The 19,484-nt window shown below is 47.7% G+C and overlaps 1 protein-coding gene across 1 annotated transcript; it reads left to right on the forward strand.

The window, feature by feature from the left end:
• Positions 1-8,468: 8,468 nt before the first annotated feature.
• On the forward strand, positions 8,469-17,152 carry LOC132480959 (zinc finger protein 548-like). The gene is made up of 3 exons (XM_060085587.1): positions 8,469-8,666; positions 13,770-13,896; positions 15,420-17,152. The coding sequence occupies exons 1-3, from the start codon at positions 8,652-8,654 to the stop codon at positions 17,003-17,005; spliced, it is 1,728 nt and encodes a 575-aa protein (XP_059941570.1). The 5' UTR covers positions 8,469-8,651; the 3' UTR covers positions 17,006-17,152.
• The last annotated feature ends 2,332 nt before the right edge of the window (positions 17,153-19,484 follow it).

Consider the following 19,484-nt stretch of genomic DNA (forward strand, 5'->3'; position numbering starts at 1 on the left):
GCCTCAACGAAGATCCCACGTGCTGCAACTGAGACCTGGCGCAGCCAAATAAATATATAAATAATAAATATTAAAAAAAGACTTTTCTCCTCCCATTGAATTGTCTTAGCACACTTGTCGATTATTTGATCACATATATTGGCTTCCAGTTCTGGGCACTCTGTTGTTTCATTGGTCTAAATGTTTGTCTTTATGACAGTACCACTGTGTTTTGATATATAGTTTTATGAAAATACTGTCTTGGTCCAGTTTTGAGTCCCTGGCTTGATGCTAGTCATTTCCCCTTTTGGAGCAGCTGATTAAGTCCACACCCAATCACTGTCTATATCAGGCACTCACACTCTGGACTGCTATACACCATCCCTTATGTCCTAGAGCCAGGATACCAGGCAACTGGAGACAGCCTCTATGCCCCTGACACCATGAAATTATTCCAGCCACGTCATCCATGGGGAGCCTCAGAAACCTAGCTAGCCCCAGACCTCTTGCTATACATAGGGTGCTCCGTACAGCTCCAGGTTGCTTACTGTGTCTCTGTACAGCCTGTTGTGTGCCCCGCCTGATGCCCTTGTCTCATTCTAAGCCCTAGGTAACACAGAACTCTGCCTTTTATCTACCCAAGTGTCACCAAGAACATTTTTTTTTCAAGGTTAAGAAGTCCAGCACCTTTTTTTTTTTTTGGCTGCGTTGGGTCTTCGTTGCTGTGCACAGGCTTTCTCTAGTTGTGGCAAGCAGGGGCCACTCCTCGCTGCGGTTCGCAGGCTTCTAGTTGTGGTGGCCTCTCGTTGTGGAGCCCGGGCTCTAGGCACGTGGGCCTCAGCAGCTGTGGCACGCGGGCTCAGCAGCTGTGGAGCACGGGCCCAGTTGCTCCGCAGCATGTGGGATCTTCCTGGATCAGGGCTCAAACCTGCGTCCCCTGCATTGGCAGGCAGACTCTTAAGCAATGCACCACCAGGGAAGTCCCCTAGGGAGATTCTCTTAAGTACCACGTATATTTGGAAGCTTTCATGATACACCTTGCACTTCCAGACCTTCCTGGAGTCCTTGCCAGAAATAAGTTGTTGCCAGTATCTGTTACATTAGCCTTCCCTCCTCTGCCACACGGCAGGGTGCTGCAGTGTGTATGAATCATCCTTACAGTGCTCGGGAGGCAGGAAGCTACACTTTCTCCCTTCATCTGGAGGACTCACCCGTCTCTTGAATTTTGGGGTATCTCATACCCTTCCCACTGATGGTTTTGGGTGGGATATTACCCAGTTCTGAAAAAGAGGACTCCAGCTGGCTTCTGCAGGCAGCCTGTGGAGATTTCCCTTCTTAGGGAGTATATTTGATAGACTTGTAATGGTTGGGTTGATTTTTCCACCCTCAAAGTCACCCGACCCAGGACTCTCCAGCTCACACTGCTGGTGTTTGTGATGGTAAAGTTCTTATTGATTAAGGGACATTTACCCGTGGGGTTCTATTTACTGTATGCTGTGGATTGACAGCAGATAATTCCTGCTCTGTCAGAATGAAACAGTGAACGGATTTTGTGGGGACCTTTAGTTTGTATTTGCTATTCAGGATGGAATAGCAAGAGAATAAACAATAGCTGTCAGTCCATATTTGGTTCAGTTTGCATTGATGCAGGAGGCCTCCTGGGAAAGTCTGAAGGACCTCACCAATTTCTTTGCCCTGGATATGAAGATTATTTGTCTCCCAGAATCAGCTTCAGGAGGGGCATTTGGCAGTAGCCTGAGTTGGGTCCCTTGTCCAAAGAAGATGTCCCATATTCCTCAGCATTGTTGGGGGATAGCTAACAGGGCATGGGATTCCATGAGGGGGAAGTGTCAGGTTAAGGCCCCTGCAGGCTGCTTGGCCAAACAAAATGGATGCCAAGGTAGCAACACGATAGAGTAGCTTAGCTAAACTCTCAACACCCTAAAAATGAGAGTCTCAGCAATCCACGGATGTCCACATGAGACCTAGTCACATGCAGGAGGTAAAGGGTGGGGATCATACTACCCTCCTAAATTAGAAAAAATCCCAGAAAAGAATCAAGGGTTATCTTTTTTTTTTTTTTTGTAACACTGTAACTCTTGGGGGTACACAGGCTCTCTCAGCTCTCAGAGATCATTCTTTTACTTATTTGTTTGTTTATTTATGGCTGCGTTGCGTCTTCGTTGCTGAACGTGGGCTTTCTCCAGTTGCGGCGAGTGGGGGCTACTCTTCGTTGCGGTGCGCGGGCTTCTCATTGTGGTGGCTTCTCCTGTTGCGGAGCACGGGCTCTAGGCTCACTGGCTTCAGTAGTTGTGGCATGTGAGCTCAGTAGTTGTGGCACACAGGCTCAGTAGTTGTAGCTCGTGGGTTCTAGAGCACAGGCTCAGCAGCTGTGGTGCATGGGCTTAGTTGCTCCACGGCATGTGGGATCTTCCTAGACCAGGGCTTGAACCCATGTCCTCTGCATTGGCAGGAGGATTCTCAACCACTGCACCACCAGGGAAGCCCCAAGGGTTATCTTAAAGCAAAAGAACAGCTTATCGTTCACAAGGTTTGCAAACCAGAGATGCACAGCCTTCAGCTGTAAATGAAACTACGTTTGGGAGGGGTGGTGAAGAGGGTGAGGAATTTTTAAAAGCAAAACCTACAAAAGCCACAGTTGGGAGACTTGTAAAGGGAATGGATGGTCCTTGCAGCTTGACCACAAGCCCTTGTGAAATGGAGCAGGACCCTGCATGGCCTTCCCATGAAGAGAACTCCCCACCCCTGTGTCCCCTGCCTCTTACTTGTCAGAAAGCTTTATCCTTTTAGGCCTTCTTTCAGTTCCAAAGAACAAATTTAATCAGAGAAGTAGGAAAATGCAGAAACAAAGGAGAGCATTCAAGCGAGACACAATAATGATAGTTTAGCCATGAAACAAAGTCAAGGACCTTTAGTTCCTTCTCAAAGGCTGTAGATAATATCTTGAGCCATATCCTTGAGTTGTTTTGCAGATACTAAAACCCCCACCAGGTGGAGGAAGTTCACTGCATGCTACCACCAGACAGGTTGGAGCCAGGTAATTGATAATTGAGATTTCTGAAATACCACCCTGTTACCTAACCATCAACCAATCAGCAATTGTTCATGAGCTGATCACACACCCTGTGACCCTCTTCTGTCATTAAAAACCCTTCCCTGAAAGCCCATCAGGGAGTTCAGATCTTTTGAGCATAAGGTGCCCATTCTCCTTGCTTGGCGCCCTGCAATAAACCCGGTGTTTTCCTTCACCACAACCCAGTGTCAGTAGATTGGCATTACTGTGCATGGGGCAAGTGGACCCAAGTTTGGTTCAGTAACATGTGCAGCTTGACTTCAAGTTTTCGATGACTGGCTGTCATCAGAGCTTCTCCTCAGGGACTTTTCTAGGTAGGACCCTTAGCAGAATCTTAAGTCCTTACAGTTTTGGGTTATGGTTTTTCTAAGAACACAGAGTACATGACTGAACACCAGGTCTTTCATGACTGCCTGACTCCATTTTATTTTATTTTTTCATAGCACAAGGTACACTTTATTGTGATATGCAATGGAAAACATCTGTAAACCAGCTTACTGTAGTGGTGACAGCTGCAACCATGCTAAGGCCCTTTTATTATATTAAAAAAGGGTAGGTGTGGGAGTTCTGTTCACTCCTACGTAACAGCAAATGGGACCTGAATTCAGAGATTTTTAGGCATATGTAGCTTTTATGTATCTTCATGATTTCTTGAGAGATTTTTTCATTTAAAAGAATGCCTTCTTTGCCAGAAGCAAGTCTAAATGCAGCATATACAGAACAGTTAGGAATACAGGGAAATTTAGCCATAAGTGTAGACCAGTGTAGGACAAGCTACTCTATTTTAGATGTGGTTCCAAAGGAAAGGCAATGATGAAGACTTGGAATTTTACCATATATTCAGGAAGAGGGAGAAAAGAAAACTTTTTTTTTCTTTTAAAAATATCCAGGGAGGGCTTCCCTGGTGGCACAGTGGTTAAGAATCCACCTGCCAATTCAGGGGACACGGATCCGAGCCCTGGTCCGGGAAGATCCCACATGCTGCGGAGCAACTAAGCCCATGCACCACAACTGCTGAGCCTGCACTCTAGAGCCCGTGAGCCACAACTACTGAGCCCATGTACTACAACTACTGAAGCCCACGTGCCTAGAGCCCGTGCTCCAAACAAGAGAAGCCACTGCAATGAGAAGCCCGCGCACTGCAACAAAGAGTCGCCCCTGCTCGCCACAACTAGAGAAAGCCTGTGTGCAGCAGTGAAGACCCAATGCAGCCAAAAATAAATAAATAAAATAAATTTATTAAAAAAAAAAATTTCCAGGGAATTCCTTGGCAGTCCAGTGGTTAGGACTCCGTGCTTCCACTGCACGGGTCACGGGTTCGATCCCTGGTCGGGGAATTAAGATCCCGAGTGCTGCATGGTGCGGCCAATAAATAAATAAATAAAAATATCTATGCGATGACAGAGTTCTGAACTATACTGAGCCAATGGTGCAGATCAACTACCCTCGGGTCCCAGTCCTGGAGTAGGTTCAAGATTGTGTGGGAGGGCCTCTGGCCCTTTCTACTGCTCTAGCTGTCAGACTTGGGATGAGTCCCTTTACCATTAAATATAGTTTGTCCCCACGAGTATTGGGAGAGGCCCCTGCTGACCTTTCCAGATTGGCCCCTTGGCCCTGTCTGCTTGGCTCAACAGCCCTGCTATGGAGCGGGTGGGTTGCCCTAGGCCAAGGAGAGAAGGGGGTCATCATTGAGCTTGAAATATTTTAGAATCAAGAAGCGGACAGTGGAGCTGCCCAGCGGGGGTGGGGAGGAAGGCCCCTCCCTCCCGCCTCCATTTTATTTGGGGTCCCTGTTAGACACACTGGGTCCATTTTCTTTTTTTTTTTTTTTTTTTTTTTGCGGTATGCGGGCCTCTCACTGTTGTGGCCTCCCCCGTTGCGGAGCACAGGCTCCGGACGCGCAGGCTCCGGACGCGCAGGCTCAGCGGCCATGGCTCACGGGCCCAGCCGCTCCGCGGCATATGGGATCCTCCCAGACCGGGGCACGAACCCATATCCCCTGCATCGGCAGGCGGACTCTCAACCACTTGCGCCACCAGGGAGGCCCTGGGTCCATTTTCTATGTCCTTTTCTTAGGGAATTTATCTTATGTTTACTTTTCCTTAGTGGAGGTTACTTAATGTCTACAACACTTTTATGGCTAAAGCAGCACAGAATACCTAGGTGGACACATCCCTTATTTAGCAAGAAGCAAAAACACATGTTAGGGTTTGTTCTAGGGGTGTTTATAATATGTAATATTGATATTAAATATACAATATGTTTGAGAGCCTGTGAAAGCTGAATTGCGAGAGAGAGAAATGATTAGTTTGGCCTTGCCATAAATGAATGCTAAATAGACAAATACAGAATTTTAGGGAACATGCAACATTCCTGCGTACACAGAGCAGCTGGCAAACCTATTCCACACGTGTCACATTCACCTACAATTGTGCCTAAAACCCAGTAGGTGCCTCACTGAACGTTTCTTACAACAGCAAATACATACTACGACATAGCTTCCATATTCATTCTTACGTTTCTAGCAAGACTTTCAAAAGATCGTCTCAATCTATCCCTCCAAGCAGTTAATGAGCCATGTTTTCAAGTATGAAAAAGAAGCATATTTTGGAGAGAAAAGCCACAGGCTCAGCTTCATTTTCTGGCTTTTCAGACTTCACTATCTCTTGCTTAAACTTGGCTAAGATCTTAACTTTTTTTTTTTTTACATGTCACACATATGCCTTTCTAGAACTATTTCTGCTGCTTTATTTTAATAACTACATAATCAATAATACCTTTCAGTAATTTCCATTTCACAAGTGTTTTTCCTCAGATAATTTAAACTCCCTTTGAAGACACTGCTGCTGCAATGTGAGGTGAAGTGATAAATAACTTCCTAGCAAGAAGAGGAGAGACTAGAATCCCACACATCTGTCTTGGGGGCAAGATGTTCCCCTTGTACACGTGCTCTGACTATTAAAAGATCACACAGTGTCCCAGCAGAAGATGGAATGTGATAAATCACTATTCTTTTTCAGGTAGGTTTCAGATTCTTAAAAGAATTGGAAAATATCTCAGATATGGAGTAATAAATATTGTTTGAAGAAACGTGTTGTTCACTAGGTTCAAACAGAATCACTGACTGTACAGCCAGAAAAGCTGTTTTTCTGGGAACCAGAGTCAGTTTCACCCTTTCAAGCAATTCTGCATTTCCTGTCATTCTTCCTCCATTATCTCTACCATGGCTCTATCTGAAGTCTTTTCTTTCTTGTCCTGGACCAAATATGCTGAAGGTCATTAAACCGAATACAGAGCTTCAGTCTGTTACGAAGCAAAATTGGGTCCGCTTGCCCACAGGCAGTAAAGCCAATCTACTGACATCGGGTTGTGGTAAAGGAAAGTGCAGTGTTCATTGCAGGGTGCTAAGCAAAGAAGTCAGGGCAGCTAGTGCTTAAAAGACCCGAACTCCGCAAAGGCTTCCAGGGAAAGGTTTTCAAAGATGGGATGAGGGAGGGGCGTTGTAGGGTGTGTGATCAGCTCGTGGACATTCTTCTGATTGGTTGGTGGTGAGGTAATCTGGAGTCAACTTCATCAACCTTCTGGTTCCAACCATTCTGGGGTTTATGTGCTTGCAGGCAGCATGTAGTTAATTTCTCCCACCTGGTGCAGGTTTCAGTATCTGTAAAAGAGGTCAAAGGTCATGGCTCAGAATATTATCTATAACCCTTGAAGAGGAACTAAAAGTCCTTGACTTTGTTTAACAAGTAAACAATTATTATTTTGTCTTGTTTGACTGTTTTACTTTCCTTCTGGATTTTCTCACTTCTCTGATTAAATTTACTCTTTGGAACTCAGGGAATGATTTTAGCTAACGAGAGGATCTCGGTCTTTGTTTTCTTTGGAGAAAGAATTCAACAAAGAGACTAAGATTGCAAGGCAGGCACACAGTTCATTAGAAGCACAGTACATGTGGGAAAGCACATGGCTAGCTCACGGAGTGAGCTGCGTGCAATAGGGGCAGCTTAGGTTGTTAGTATGGGGTTAATCTTCCAGGGTTTGGGCCAGGGTGACTCCCCTTTTCCCTCCCCTACGATAGTGTCATCTGCAACTCCTTATTTGGGCTTCCACCAGGCTCCGTTTTGAATCTTGCCCAAGAACACCTAAGCAAAACCTGTTGGGGGTGGGTGTCAAAATTGCAACGCTAATGATATTATAATGATATTACAATGTAGCCAAAGTTACTAGAGGACGACTTGAGAACCCCCTGTGCGCATGTGTGGGGCTGGGAAATCTCCGTGACCACAAGAATGTGGAGGCTGGGGTGGACCCTCTCATCTTTCATCCAATTAGGGCTCCTAGTCCCAATAGTAGTTTATCAAAAGGGTCAGCATGAAACCAGTTGCAGCAGGTTACCCCGAAGCCTATCTATCTCCTACCTCAAAGCACACGCTTGCTCCATGGTTTTCACCGTCAAGAGTTTCTTGCTGAGATGTTGCGAAGTTTCTGTTTTAGATGCCATTCCAGGGAATTCCCTGGCGGTCCAGTGGTCAGGATACGGCGCTTCCACTGCCGTGGGCTGGGGTTCCGTCTCTGGTCGGGGAACTAAGATCCCAAAAGAGTGCAGCACCGCCAAAAAAAAAAAAAAAAAAAACAGCCATTCCTTCATGCACCGTGGCCGCATTAAGTGCAAAACAAGTAGGTGGCTTTGCTTCTGCCTAATCTTTATGCATGAAGAGGCTATCCTTGGACCTTTCCCTGTCTTTCCTGCCTCCGGGAGGCCTAGGAGGCTACACTTTTTCTACAGACAACAGGCAGTCAGAGGACATGGGATGGGGGGGGAGGAATCTGTTCCAGGAAAGTCCCATAGGGTCCTGTTAGGTTTCAAGTTGTTGAATTGCTTGAAAGGGTGAAACTGTGACTCTGGTTCCCAGAAAAACAGCTTTTCTGGCTGTACAGTCAGCTATGAGTGCACATAGAGGGTCATTATAATATGGTGTGTCCCTTAGGATGTGTAGATTTGGGAACTTGCTCTGTTTCACAGTCTGAAATAACAGGTCACTAAACTTTCTGTAAGTTTTCCTGGACTGCTCTCCAGAAATCTGGGTGCGTCCCCTTTAAGAGCAGGGGACGCCCCGCCCGTCGTTGGAGCCAGAGAACTCCGCTTCTTAGTGCCCCTGAAGCCACTACCAGCCACTTAGGGAGTGAGTTCTGCTCAGATCATAGACGGAAGTGGTGGCAGTGGAAACTACATTACCCAGAAGTTGCTACGGTGCGAAGCGGCGGTGATTGAGCCAATGAAAGCTTAGGGGAGGGACGCATACGTGCGTGCTCATCGCGTGGGGGCGGGACTTCCGGTGTTGTCTCTGGTAGTGTTTGGGTGGTTGTCGGGCTGTTCACCGGTTCAGGGTGTAGGCGTCGCTTGGTGGGCAGCGAGGTGACGGAGCGAAAAGCGGGAGGAGAGAAGTTGGCCCCGCTGCCCAGAGGCGGCTGTGAGGCTCCCTGCGCCCGTAGTTGACGACGGTGCCCTAGTTCCCGCCCCGCTCGCCGCCTCTCCCGGCTCGGTTCTTCCCACCGGCCGGTGACCGAGGCGGCCCTGATGAGGCCGACTCAGGTGGGTGCTGCGTCTCCCGGGCCCCCACCCGGCCCGACCCCCGCCTCCGAGTCCCAAATCCGGAAGGAGGTGGGTCCGCTCAATTCCCTGCCGGTCAGGCCCAGAGTCCAGAACAGAGGGCGGCCTTGGGAGGGGTCCCTTTTCAACCAGTGGACTGGGGTGAGGGAGAGAGTACCCTTGAGGGCCGCCGGTGCACGGATTGCAGGTGCTACGGAGTCGGCAGCATTGGGGAAACCTGGGGTCGCTTTTGTCGGGGACAGAGGGGGACGAGGTGTCTCACCTGAAACGGCAACCTGAGCAGGTGGAATCCTTGGAAGGTTGTGAAGGGATTGGGGATGGGAGAACCGTGTTCAGAGTTAGAAATTAAAAATTGGGAGAATGGGATGCGAATGGAGGCAGGGAGACTGCTGAGGAGACCACCGCGATAGACCCCAGGAGAATTATGTCAGGGGCCGGGCCAGGAAGGTAGCGCGACATTGGGAGATGGGATGAGATTCTGGAGAAATCTCAAACTTGGAGTAAATGGGATTTCCTGCTGCATAAAATACGGTTGTAAGCAAAAGTAGGGAATGAAGTACCGTCCAAGTGGTTTTGCCTGAACATCTGAAAGTGGGGAGATGGGGAAGTCAGCGCGAGGAGCAGGTTGCGGGGGAAGATCACGAGTTGTATTTGGACATGCTGATTCTGACATGTATCAAGATGGAGATGTCACCAAATAGAGGTACCATATGTGGAGGTGAACATAAAGTCTGGAAGTAGAGGAAGGGGACAGGGTTGGAAATATCAAAGGCATGGAGGGCGTGGACTGGACCAGGGCATGGCCTGGGGATCAGATTGAGGAGGGATGCTTGAGATTGTTTTTTTTGTTTTTGTTTTTATTTTATTTTTGGTTGCATTGAGTCTTTGTTGCTTCACGCGGGCTTTCTCTAGTTGCGGCGAGCAGGGGCTACTCTTCATTGCGGTGTGTGGGCTTCTAATTGCAGTGGCTTCTCTTCTTGCGGAGCATGGGCTCTAAGTGCGTGGGCTTCAGTAGTTGCAGCACACGGGCTCAGTAGTTTTGGCTCGCGGGCTCTAGAGTGCGGGCTCAGTAGTTGTGGCGTACGGGCTTCGTTGCTCTGCGGCATGTGGGATCTTCCCGGACCAGGGCTCAAAGCCGTGTCTCCTGCATTGGCAGGCGGATTCTCAACCACTGCGCCACCAGGGAGGCTTAAGATTGTTACATGAGATGGGCCCTGTGGTGAAGTAGGGCTGAGAGTTGGAGGGGAGGACATGAGGGCTGGGTGCTGGCATCCCTGATGCTCCCTTCAGAAAAGAGAAGACCTGACATAGGAGGGCTTCTGGCCTGTGTCTGTAGGAAGGGAGGCCTGGATGGGGTAAGGAGCGTCCCTTCTGTGGAGCCTGCAGTGTGTGCTGGTGTGGATTCTCCACTTGCAGGCTCTACTGACCCTCAGGGCCACTCCTGATGGAGCAAGGGGAAGGTGAGCCAGAGCGGTGCAGCCAGTGGGTGGTCCTAGACGAGGGCACTGCCACCTCACCTCCACCCCTCAGGGCAAGAGGGATGATCCACTGCTCCCTTTTGAGGATTATTTAGTGGGTAGGCCTGGTTGCTGAATGAACTAATAGCTGACCTGCCTGCTCAGCCCCTCGCTACAACTCATTAACTTAAGAATATATGAGGGCTTCCCTGGTGGCGCAGTGGTTGAGAGTCCGCCTGCCAATGCAGGGGACACGGGCTCGTTCCCCGGTTTGGGAAGATCCCACGTGCCGCGGAGCGGCTGGGCCCGTGAGCCATGGCCGCTGAGCCTGCGTGTCCGGAGCCTGTGCTTCTCAACGGGAGAGGCCACAACAGTGAGAGGCCCGCGTACTGCAAAAAGAATGTATGAAAATTAATTTAAACACTAATTAATCAATATTCCTATAAATACATACACAGAGGCAATTAGAAATGAGCCTGTTCACTCCATTAAATTTATGAAAACACTTTGTAATTGGCTTGGCATTGAGTTACCTCTAGGTATTTGCTTAGAATGTGAAGTTTTATGTATGACATCCTCTGAGATCTTAAACAAGCAGGAAAAATAAAGATCCCAGATTTCAAAACTGTATCACTTCAGTTGCACTGAAAATATATACAAAACCGTTGTTCCTATGGTCAGTCATAGCTGACACATGGTATGTACTCCTTACCTTAGATAACAATATGACCCCTGTGAGGTTGGAAGCATTCTTAATCTTCATAAACTTTTTCTTTTCCCTGAGACTCAGGGAGGTTTAACCCTTCTCCAGTGTCACTCAGCTAGTCAGAGAGAACACTGTTTTGTGAGGAACTGAGCTTAGACTCTCAGGCTGAGATCGCATTACACCAGGGTAGGGCAGAAGTGGTGGTCCAGCTCTGCGGTAGGATCCTGCCACTGTTACCCACTTCACATGGCTTCCTCCTTCCCCCAGGGTCCCATGGCAGTGGCAGAAATGCTTATGGACCCTGTACAGGTGAGTGGAGGGGTCCCACCTCTCACCCATCCCCGTTATCACCCTGATAGTTGTATCATCCTGATCTGTATGCTCTCAGGGAATGGTAGTGTCCCAGAACTTCTATCCCTCTTTTGTCTCTTGCCTCTGAACACCCTGTGCTTCCACCAGGCCCAGGATCCTACATTTAGTCCCAGGTTATATAGAACAGTTCCATTTCTGACAACTGATGGGGTAAGATGTGGCAGAGAGTCCTGACTACATTCAGGATTCTGCATGTTCAGACAGTTGCAGATGATACTGAGGTGGGACGTTCAGGGAACTGCAGGTCTCTGTTATATCTGGTGGGAATGGGGAGAAGGGATAGGGGTTCACAGGTATCAGGCCTTAAATGATATAGCCTGAGGTCCTGGTTCTCTCATCTCAGGTTGATGGGAGGTAGGGAAGGTTTGAAGCAGATGAGGAAGGTGCTGTGACTCATGTTTTAACAGATTCCCTCTGGCTGCAGAATAAAAGACACACAAGGGTGTGAGTGAAGGCAGGGAGACCGGAGGGGAATTTCTGCAGTCATCTAGGTGAATGTTGGTGGTGGCTACACCCCAGTGGTGGCTATGGAAGTAGGGAGTGGTTGTTTTCTGGATGTGTTTTGAACTAGAGCTGCCTGTGTTTTATATATTTTTTAAATGTATCAGTATATTTTAAATTGAAGTATAGATGGTTTACAGTGTTGTACTGTCCATATTTTATGTAACGGAGAGTGAAGGGCTAAGGAAGTGGGCTGATAGGAAGAATCGGGGATGAGTTCAGGTTTGTGCACTCGTTAGGAAGGACGGGTGCCTCATCCACTAAAGTGGGCGAAGTCAGCTTTAGGAGGAATTTGCCGGTGGAATAAGGAGAGTCCTTTTTTGTCCATGTCACAAATGTCCCAGAGACTCCCAAGGGGAGGTGTTGAGTGGGCACTTTTACACAGAGGGCTGGAGTCCAGGGGACGGATTCAGGATGCAGACGGCCACAACAGAGTGGCTAGCGTGTGGACTACGATGAAGCCGAAGGTAAGATTTAGGCGGTATCGTTTCTAGTTTATGGTGGTGATGCCATTAGAGGACAAGGCGTGAGAATGAAGGGCCTCAGGACTAGGTCTCTGGGTTGGGTACCTGGCCGGTGGCGATGCGCATCACGAAGACAGATGAGGGAGCGGAGTGTCGTTGTCTGTGCGTGACCGCGGGATGTAGGCGTGAGAGTCTTCTGAGGCCAGAGCGGACGCGAGATGGGTGTTGAGGGAGGAAATGGGATCAGCTAGGAGAGTCGCTAGACTTCTTTGTCTAGGGTGCAGTGACAGTGTGGGTGGAGAGGTCGGTGTACCTGGGCTTCACGTGAGGAGAGAAGATGCTGACTGCTTATGGGACAGTTTGTGCAACACGGAAGAGGGGGGGGGCTAAGGGGACCTGAGGTCTCACCTAGGAAGGGTGGCTGGGGAGGAAGGAAAGAACAGGGCCAGGTGGTGAGACCTTCTCAGCAGGGCTTGGGGCAGGCCCTGGCCCCGGGGGACTTTGGTGTGCAGGGGTGGGACTGGGCTGAGATGAATGCTGGACGCATTTCCATTCCCTGCCTGGATTCCATGTGCAGAGTGCCCTGTAAGGAGGTGAAGGAAGTGCGTATGGTGTGGGCTGGGGCTGTCTGTGGAACTGTTACTGTGGAAGGGTCAGAGTCGTGAGGACGGTGCAGTCCAACGAGTGAGATGCAGGTGAGGAGGAGTGCGAATGGTTGGCCCTGGGCCCTGGCCCTGGGGGCTTGAGGACAGGGACTAGTCTGAATGTGTCTGCGGGTCAACACCCGGGGGACCCCAGGGAAACTGTGTGGCAGGAGAGGGGTAGGGCCCTGCATGCAGGCCCACACCTTAGACGGTGGTTTTCTGCTCCCTCCCCCATGTGTTTTATGCTGTGTGCCGGGCACAGTGATCAATGGTAATGAGGACAGAGCAGGCACTGGTGCCACCGGGACCCGGCGTATCTGCCACGGTGGGACGTGTGCGAGGAGGATGAGCAGGGACGGATGTGTAGGGGGAGGGCTGGAGGTCCTGGAAAGGGAAGTGCGTCGTGATCGCACCCACAGGATTTTAACTTGTGGAGGCAAGTGAGTCGTGATACAGAGAGGCCAACGACGTTGAAAGACAGTTTTATTACTTATATTTCCCAAGAGGAGGAGGTACACTATGTCACAGGGCCACCTGGAGAAGCACCAGATTCGGTCAGGAGGCGTGAGCACAAGCTAAGGGACACCAAACGTCAGAGCCTTTATTAGACTTTTGAGGGAAATGCAGGGAGGACTGGATGAAAAGTTTATGGGTGACTAGTTTGTATACTTCTGTGTACCTGGGGTATGGGAACTGTCCCTAGCTGTCTGTTACCTGGCCCTGGGCTGCTTTAGGGCAGGGGAAATACTGACCTGGTGTGTGAGAGTCAGTTAAGGAGTTGGTTGAGAGTATGGGCTCTGGATTGCAAGGGAGATATAAACAAATTTGGCCATTAGTTTAGCTCTGTAATTAATGGATGGCAAATAGATAAATACAGAATCCACAAAAATGTAGTTAAAACAAGAAGCTGTCCATGAACCAAACTCTTCCAATTTTGGCAGGACCGTGTGGTCTTTGAGGATGTGGCTGTGTATTTCTCCCAGGAGGAGTGGGGCCTCCTTGATGAAGTTCAGAGACACTTGTACCATGCTGTGATGACGGAGAACTTTGCACTTGTGACCTCCCTAGGTAAGGTCCACACGCTCACCCAGTGCCCTGAGCTGTGGTCTGTTCTTTCCCTTTTCCCATGGGGCAGCTCTGTACTCCCCACACTGAGACCACGGGTACTGCTTCCTTTCCTGGTTTCCTGGCATATGTGTTGTTGGTGCCGGGGCTGGACTGTGTGTACAGCGTCATTTTTCTCCCTAGGGATCCCCATCCCTTCTACTCCGAGTCCTTCCAAGATAGGGCTCAGGAGTCAGAAATCTAGATTTTGTCTGAGACCCCTTCAGACCTGGCCTGTTCTTGGTTGGGTCCTCAGTCTAGATGCTTGGACTCTTGTTGTGCCAGGCCTTACCCCTTCCTCTTGCTGACATTTCTTAGGGCCTCCTGTGCCAGGAATTTTAGCACCAACCTAGTTACTAATTTGGGGAACCACTGATTGTTACTACAGTCTCCCCTGTGAAGTTCTTATAATTTTAGAATGCCAAAAGCCCTGTGTTGGATCTCTGTCTACATGTGCTGGCCCCTTCTTTTTCTGTCTTTCACGTAAGACTAACCTCTTTCAGGTGCCACATCAATGCTCACCTGCAGCAATGGGGAGGGCTCTGGGTACCTGCTAGTCTAGTGTGGCCATTACTACATCAATGGCAGGAGACACTCAGAAGTACCCGGGCTCGGTGTGAGGTCCTGGGAAAGGGTGTGATGTCAGAGCTGGGAACCTGTCCTGTGTTCACCATTGATTGATGCTCGGACCAGTGCCACACCTCATTTCTTTCCCATTCTTATTTCTTCTGTCACACTCCAACCACACTTCTGTGACTCTCACTTGTCACATGTTCTGTTTCATTGCTCCCTTTGCAGTGTTCAACATTTGACCTATATGTAAGATGTCGTGAGGTCTGCATGTATCCTTAAATAGTCCTTGAACTTTAGCATTTCTTTTGTATCAAGTATTTCTAGGTCTGGGCACAGCCTTCGACACAGTGCTCACCTGTCACCAGTAGCCATGGCCATGCTGACTTGGAGGCCTGCCTCTGCTCCCTGCTCTGGTGTGAATGTTTGTGTTCCCTCATGTTCCGTATGTTGAAAACCCCATGCCTAAGGTGACAGTATTAGGCGATGGGGCCTTTGGGGTGGTTAGGTCATGAGGGCAGAGCCCTCATGAATGAGATTTGTGCCTTTATAAAAGGGACCCCACAGAGCTTCCTAGCTCCTTCCACCATGTGAAGACACTATGAGAAGTCTGCAGCCCAGGAGAGTGCAGGCTGATCTATGGGTTCCAGTCTCCAGAAGTGTGAGAAATAACTTTCTGGTTTTATAAGCCAGCCAGTCTGTGGTATTTTGTCATAACATCCCAAATGGACTGAGACAGTGACTCTTCCTTCAGTCCTTGCCTATTGTCAGGGCTCTCTCATCATGGGAGCTACGCAGGTCCATCTCTGCACAGCAGACCTTCCCCTCTCTGGCTCTAGTCTTCGGTGTCATTTCCAATGGGGCTGCCCCTCCTACCAAAATCATCATGCACTTCACCAGCATTTCTCTGCTTACAGGTTGTTGGCATGGAGCCCAGGACGAGGAGGCACCTTCTGAGCAAAGTGTTTCTGTAGGGATGTCAGAGGTTGGGACTCCAAAGCCAGATCCATCCACCAAGAAGGCCCAGCCCTATGATATGTGTGACCCACTGTCCAAAGACCTTTTGCACCTACCTGAGCATGACGGAATGTACCCTGATGAAGGGCTGTATATTTGTGGGGCAAACCTTTTCCAGCACCAAAAGGAGCAGATTAGAGACAACCTTTCCAGAAGGGATGAGGGGCAGCCTTCATTTCTGACCAACAGCAGCGTTCACTCGGCAGAGAGGACCTTGACATGCAGCAGAGACGGAAAGGAGTTCCCAGGCAGCACAGGCCTTCTGCAGCAGCCGACCCCTCACAATGCAGGCAAGCCACACAGGGACACTGAGTGTGGGGAAGCTTTTGATCGTGGGCTGAGTGATTACAGGTGCACTCTGTGTGGGAAAGCCTTCCGTCAAAAACAGATCCTTGTTGAGCACCAGAAAATCCACACTGGTGTAAGGCCTTATGAGTGCAGCAAATGTGGGATGGCCTTCATTAGAAAGTTTCACCTTGTTCAGCACCAGAGAATCCATACTGGAGAAAGACCTTTTCAGTGCAGTGAATGTGGGAAATGCTTTAGGTACAACTCCACACTCATTAGTCATCAGAGAGTTCACACTGGATTGAGCCCTTATGAGTGCAGCAAATGTGGGGAATTCTTCAAGTACAATGCCAACTTCATGAAACATCAGAGAAAACACAATGGAGAAAGGCCTTATGAGTGCAGAGAATGTGGAAAATTCTTTAGGTACAACTATAGACTGGTAAGACATGGGAGAGTTCACAGTGGAGAACGACCTTATAAGTGCAGCGAATGTGGGAAATTTTTCAGGTACAGCTCCACATTCATTAGACATCAGAGAGTTCATACTTCAGAAAGGCCTTATAAATGTAATGAATGTGGGAAATTTTTTAGGTATAATTCCACACTCATTAAACACCAGAGAGTTCACACTGGAGAAAGGCCTTACGAGTGCACTGAATGTGGGAAATTCTTTAGGTACACATCCACCCTCATTAGACATCAAAGAGTTCATACTGTAGAAAGGCCTTATGAGTGCAGCTTGTGTGGGGAATACTTTAAGTCCAAGTCCAAACTCATTAAACATTGGCAAAATCACACTGGGGAAAGGCCTTACGAGTGCAGTGAATGTGGGAAGGCGTTTAGGTACCACTGCAGGCTCATAAGACATAAGAGAGTTCACAGTGGAGAGAGGCCTTTCGAGTGCAGCGAATGTGGGAAATTCTTTCGGTACAACTCCAACCTCATTAAACATTGGAGAAATCACACAGGAGAGAGGCCTTACGAGTGCAGAGAGTGTGGGAAAGCCTTTAGCCACAAGCATATACTTGTTGAGCATCAGAAAATCCATACTGGAGAAAGGCCTTATGAGTGCAGTAGATGTCAGAAAGCCTTCATTAGGAAGTCCCACCTTGTTCATCACCAGAAAACCCACACTGAAGACAATATGAGTGCTGTGAATGTGGGGAATTCTTTAGATACAACTCCAACCTCATGAAGCAGAGAATTCACAGTGTTAAAGGCCTTATGAAAGGGCCTACTGTATAGCACAGGGAACTATATTCAATATCTTGTAATAACTTATAATGGAAAAGAATCTGGAAAAGAATTATATATATATAATATATATGTAAACTAAATCATTTTGCTGTACACCTGAAACATTGTAAATCAACTATACTTCAATTAAAAAACTAAAGACCTTACGAGTGCAGAGGTTATGGTAAATTGGGTATGACTACAAACTCCTAACACTGGAGAAGTACCTCATGAGTTATGTTGGAGTGGGCCTTCTGAGTACAGTGAGCATGGAAAGTTGTTTTGGTACAGCTCCCCACTCGTTAGACATCGAGTTCACACCAGACTAAGGCCTTCTCTAAGTACAGTGAATGGAAGTCTTCAGGTGAAACTCCAACCCCATTAAACATCTATTTCACAATGGAGAAAGGTCTAAGTGCAGCAAATATGGGCATATGTTCAGCCAAAACTCCCACCTCATTCAGCACCCAAAAGCTCGCACCAGAGAGAGTATTGTAAATGTGGAAAGACTTCAGCAAAATGTCTGCTCTAATCTGTCCCTGAGAACTATTTTTTTTCTTTGATTGTGGTAAAATATATGTAACAAAGTTTACCGTCTACCTTTTAAATTGTTGGGTGTAGTGTGTTTAAAAATTCACATCTAATCTCCAGAATTTTTTTCATCTTGCAGAAATGAAACTCTATACCCCTTAAACAACATCTCTTTCTACTCCTCCCCTACCTCACCTGGCAACCTCTTTTTTACACTCAGTCGATGAATTTGATTACTCTGGATGCTTTATACAAGTATAATCATACATTTTTCACCTCTTTGCAACTGGCTTATTTAGCTTAGTATAATTTCCCCATGTTGAAGCATTTGTCAGCATTTTCTTCTGTTTTGAGAAGGAATCAGAATTGACCTAAGACATGGGGAAGGGTTCTGATGGTCAATACAAGTTTGCCTGATAAGGCACTATTTAGAGAAAGGGGAGATCCAGATTTTATATGGAATATTTATTAACAGCTTTATTGAGGTACTGACTCAATTTCATATTGAAATTGTAAAATGTATTTTCACATCTGTGTGCACAATGGGACTATCACCAAAGTCACGAGGGCTTCCCTGGTGGCACAGTGGTTGAGAGTCCGCCTGCCGATGCAGGGGACATGGGTTCATGCCCCAGTCCGGGAGGATCCCACATGCTACGGAGCGGCTAGGCCCGTGAGCCATGGCCTCTGAGCCTGCGCGTCCGGAGCCTGTGCTCCGCAACGGGAGAGGCCACAACAGTGAGAGGCCTGCGTACCACAAAAAAAAAAAAAAAAAAAGAAAAGTCATGATAATGAACATGTCCATTACTTAACGGAGTTTCCATTAGCCACTTTGTTTTCTCTCTCCCAAGCCTACCCACGTTGCCATCTCCAGGTAGACATTGTAGTTTCCATTTTCTAGAATTTCATGTAAAGGGAATCCTACAGGTTTCCTTGTTACGACTGTTTTCACTGAGTGCATGAATATATTTTTAGGATTATTCATGTGTGCAAAGGAATGACACTAAATAAAAATAAGGAAGGCTTTGTTATGTATTAGAGCTGCATTGTCTGCAAGAAACTTGGGTTTTTTTTCTCACAATGAGAAAAAGTTGTTTAAAGTGGAAAGTGAAGTTGAAACTAAGTAATTTAAACTGAAATTCAGTTTCATATGAATTCATTATAAATGAAAGAATTTTGAACCATCTGCATCATACACAAGCTTCCACTGACACATCATTCTAGATTTTTCTCTTATTTGGCTTCTTTTTTCTAGTGTCTTTAAGCTATAACTTTGTGTCATAAAGGTTCTTAGGGATTTTTTGTGTGTGTGTGGTACGTGGGCCTCTCACTGTTGTGGCCTCTCCCGTTGCGGAGCACAGGCTCAATGGCTATGGCTCACGGGCCCAGCCGCTCCGCGGCATGTGGGATCTTCCTGGACTGGGGCACGAACCCATGTCCCCTGCATCGGCAGACGGACTCTCAACCACTGCGCCACCGGGGAAGCCCTAAGGAATTTTTAAAATCATTTTTTTGTGGTAAAATTCACTTAACATAAACTTTATCATCTCATTATTTTAAGTGTTTAGTTCTGTGATATATTGGGATCTCCAGTGAAATAGAACCATCTTTGTATGTGTGTGAGCGCATGCATTTTGTATAGAGACAGAGAAAGGAGAGAGAGATTTTTAAAGGAATTAATTAGCTGATGTGATTGTGATGGCCAGCAAAGTCTAAAATCTGCAGGGTAGGCCAGCAGGCTGGAGACGCAGTGAAGAGCCGCTGTCAAGACCAAAAGCAGTCTGTTGGTAAAATTCCTTGTCATCTTTTTATCATGTAATCCTCAAACCAGGTGGCTCTTGAGAAAATGAAAATTTACAAAGGTCAGCAGGTATTACAGACCAGGAAATCAAAAGAGAATAGTTTTG

This window comes from Mesoplodon densirostris, chromosome 19, assembly GCF_025265405.1.
Source record: "Mesoplodon densirostris isolate mMesDen1 chromosome 19, mMesDen1 primary haplotype, whole genome shotgun sequence".
NCBI lineage: Eukaryota > Metazoa > Chordata > Mammalia > Artiodactyla > Ziphiidae > Mesoplodon > Mesoplodon densirostris.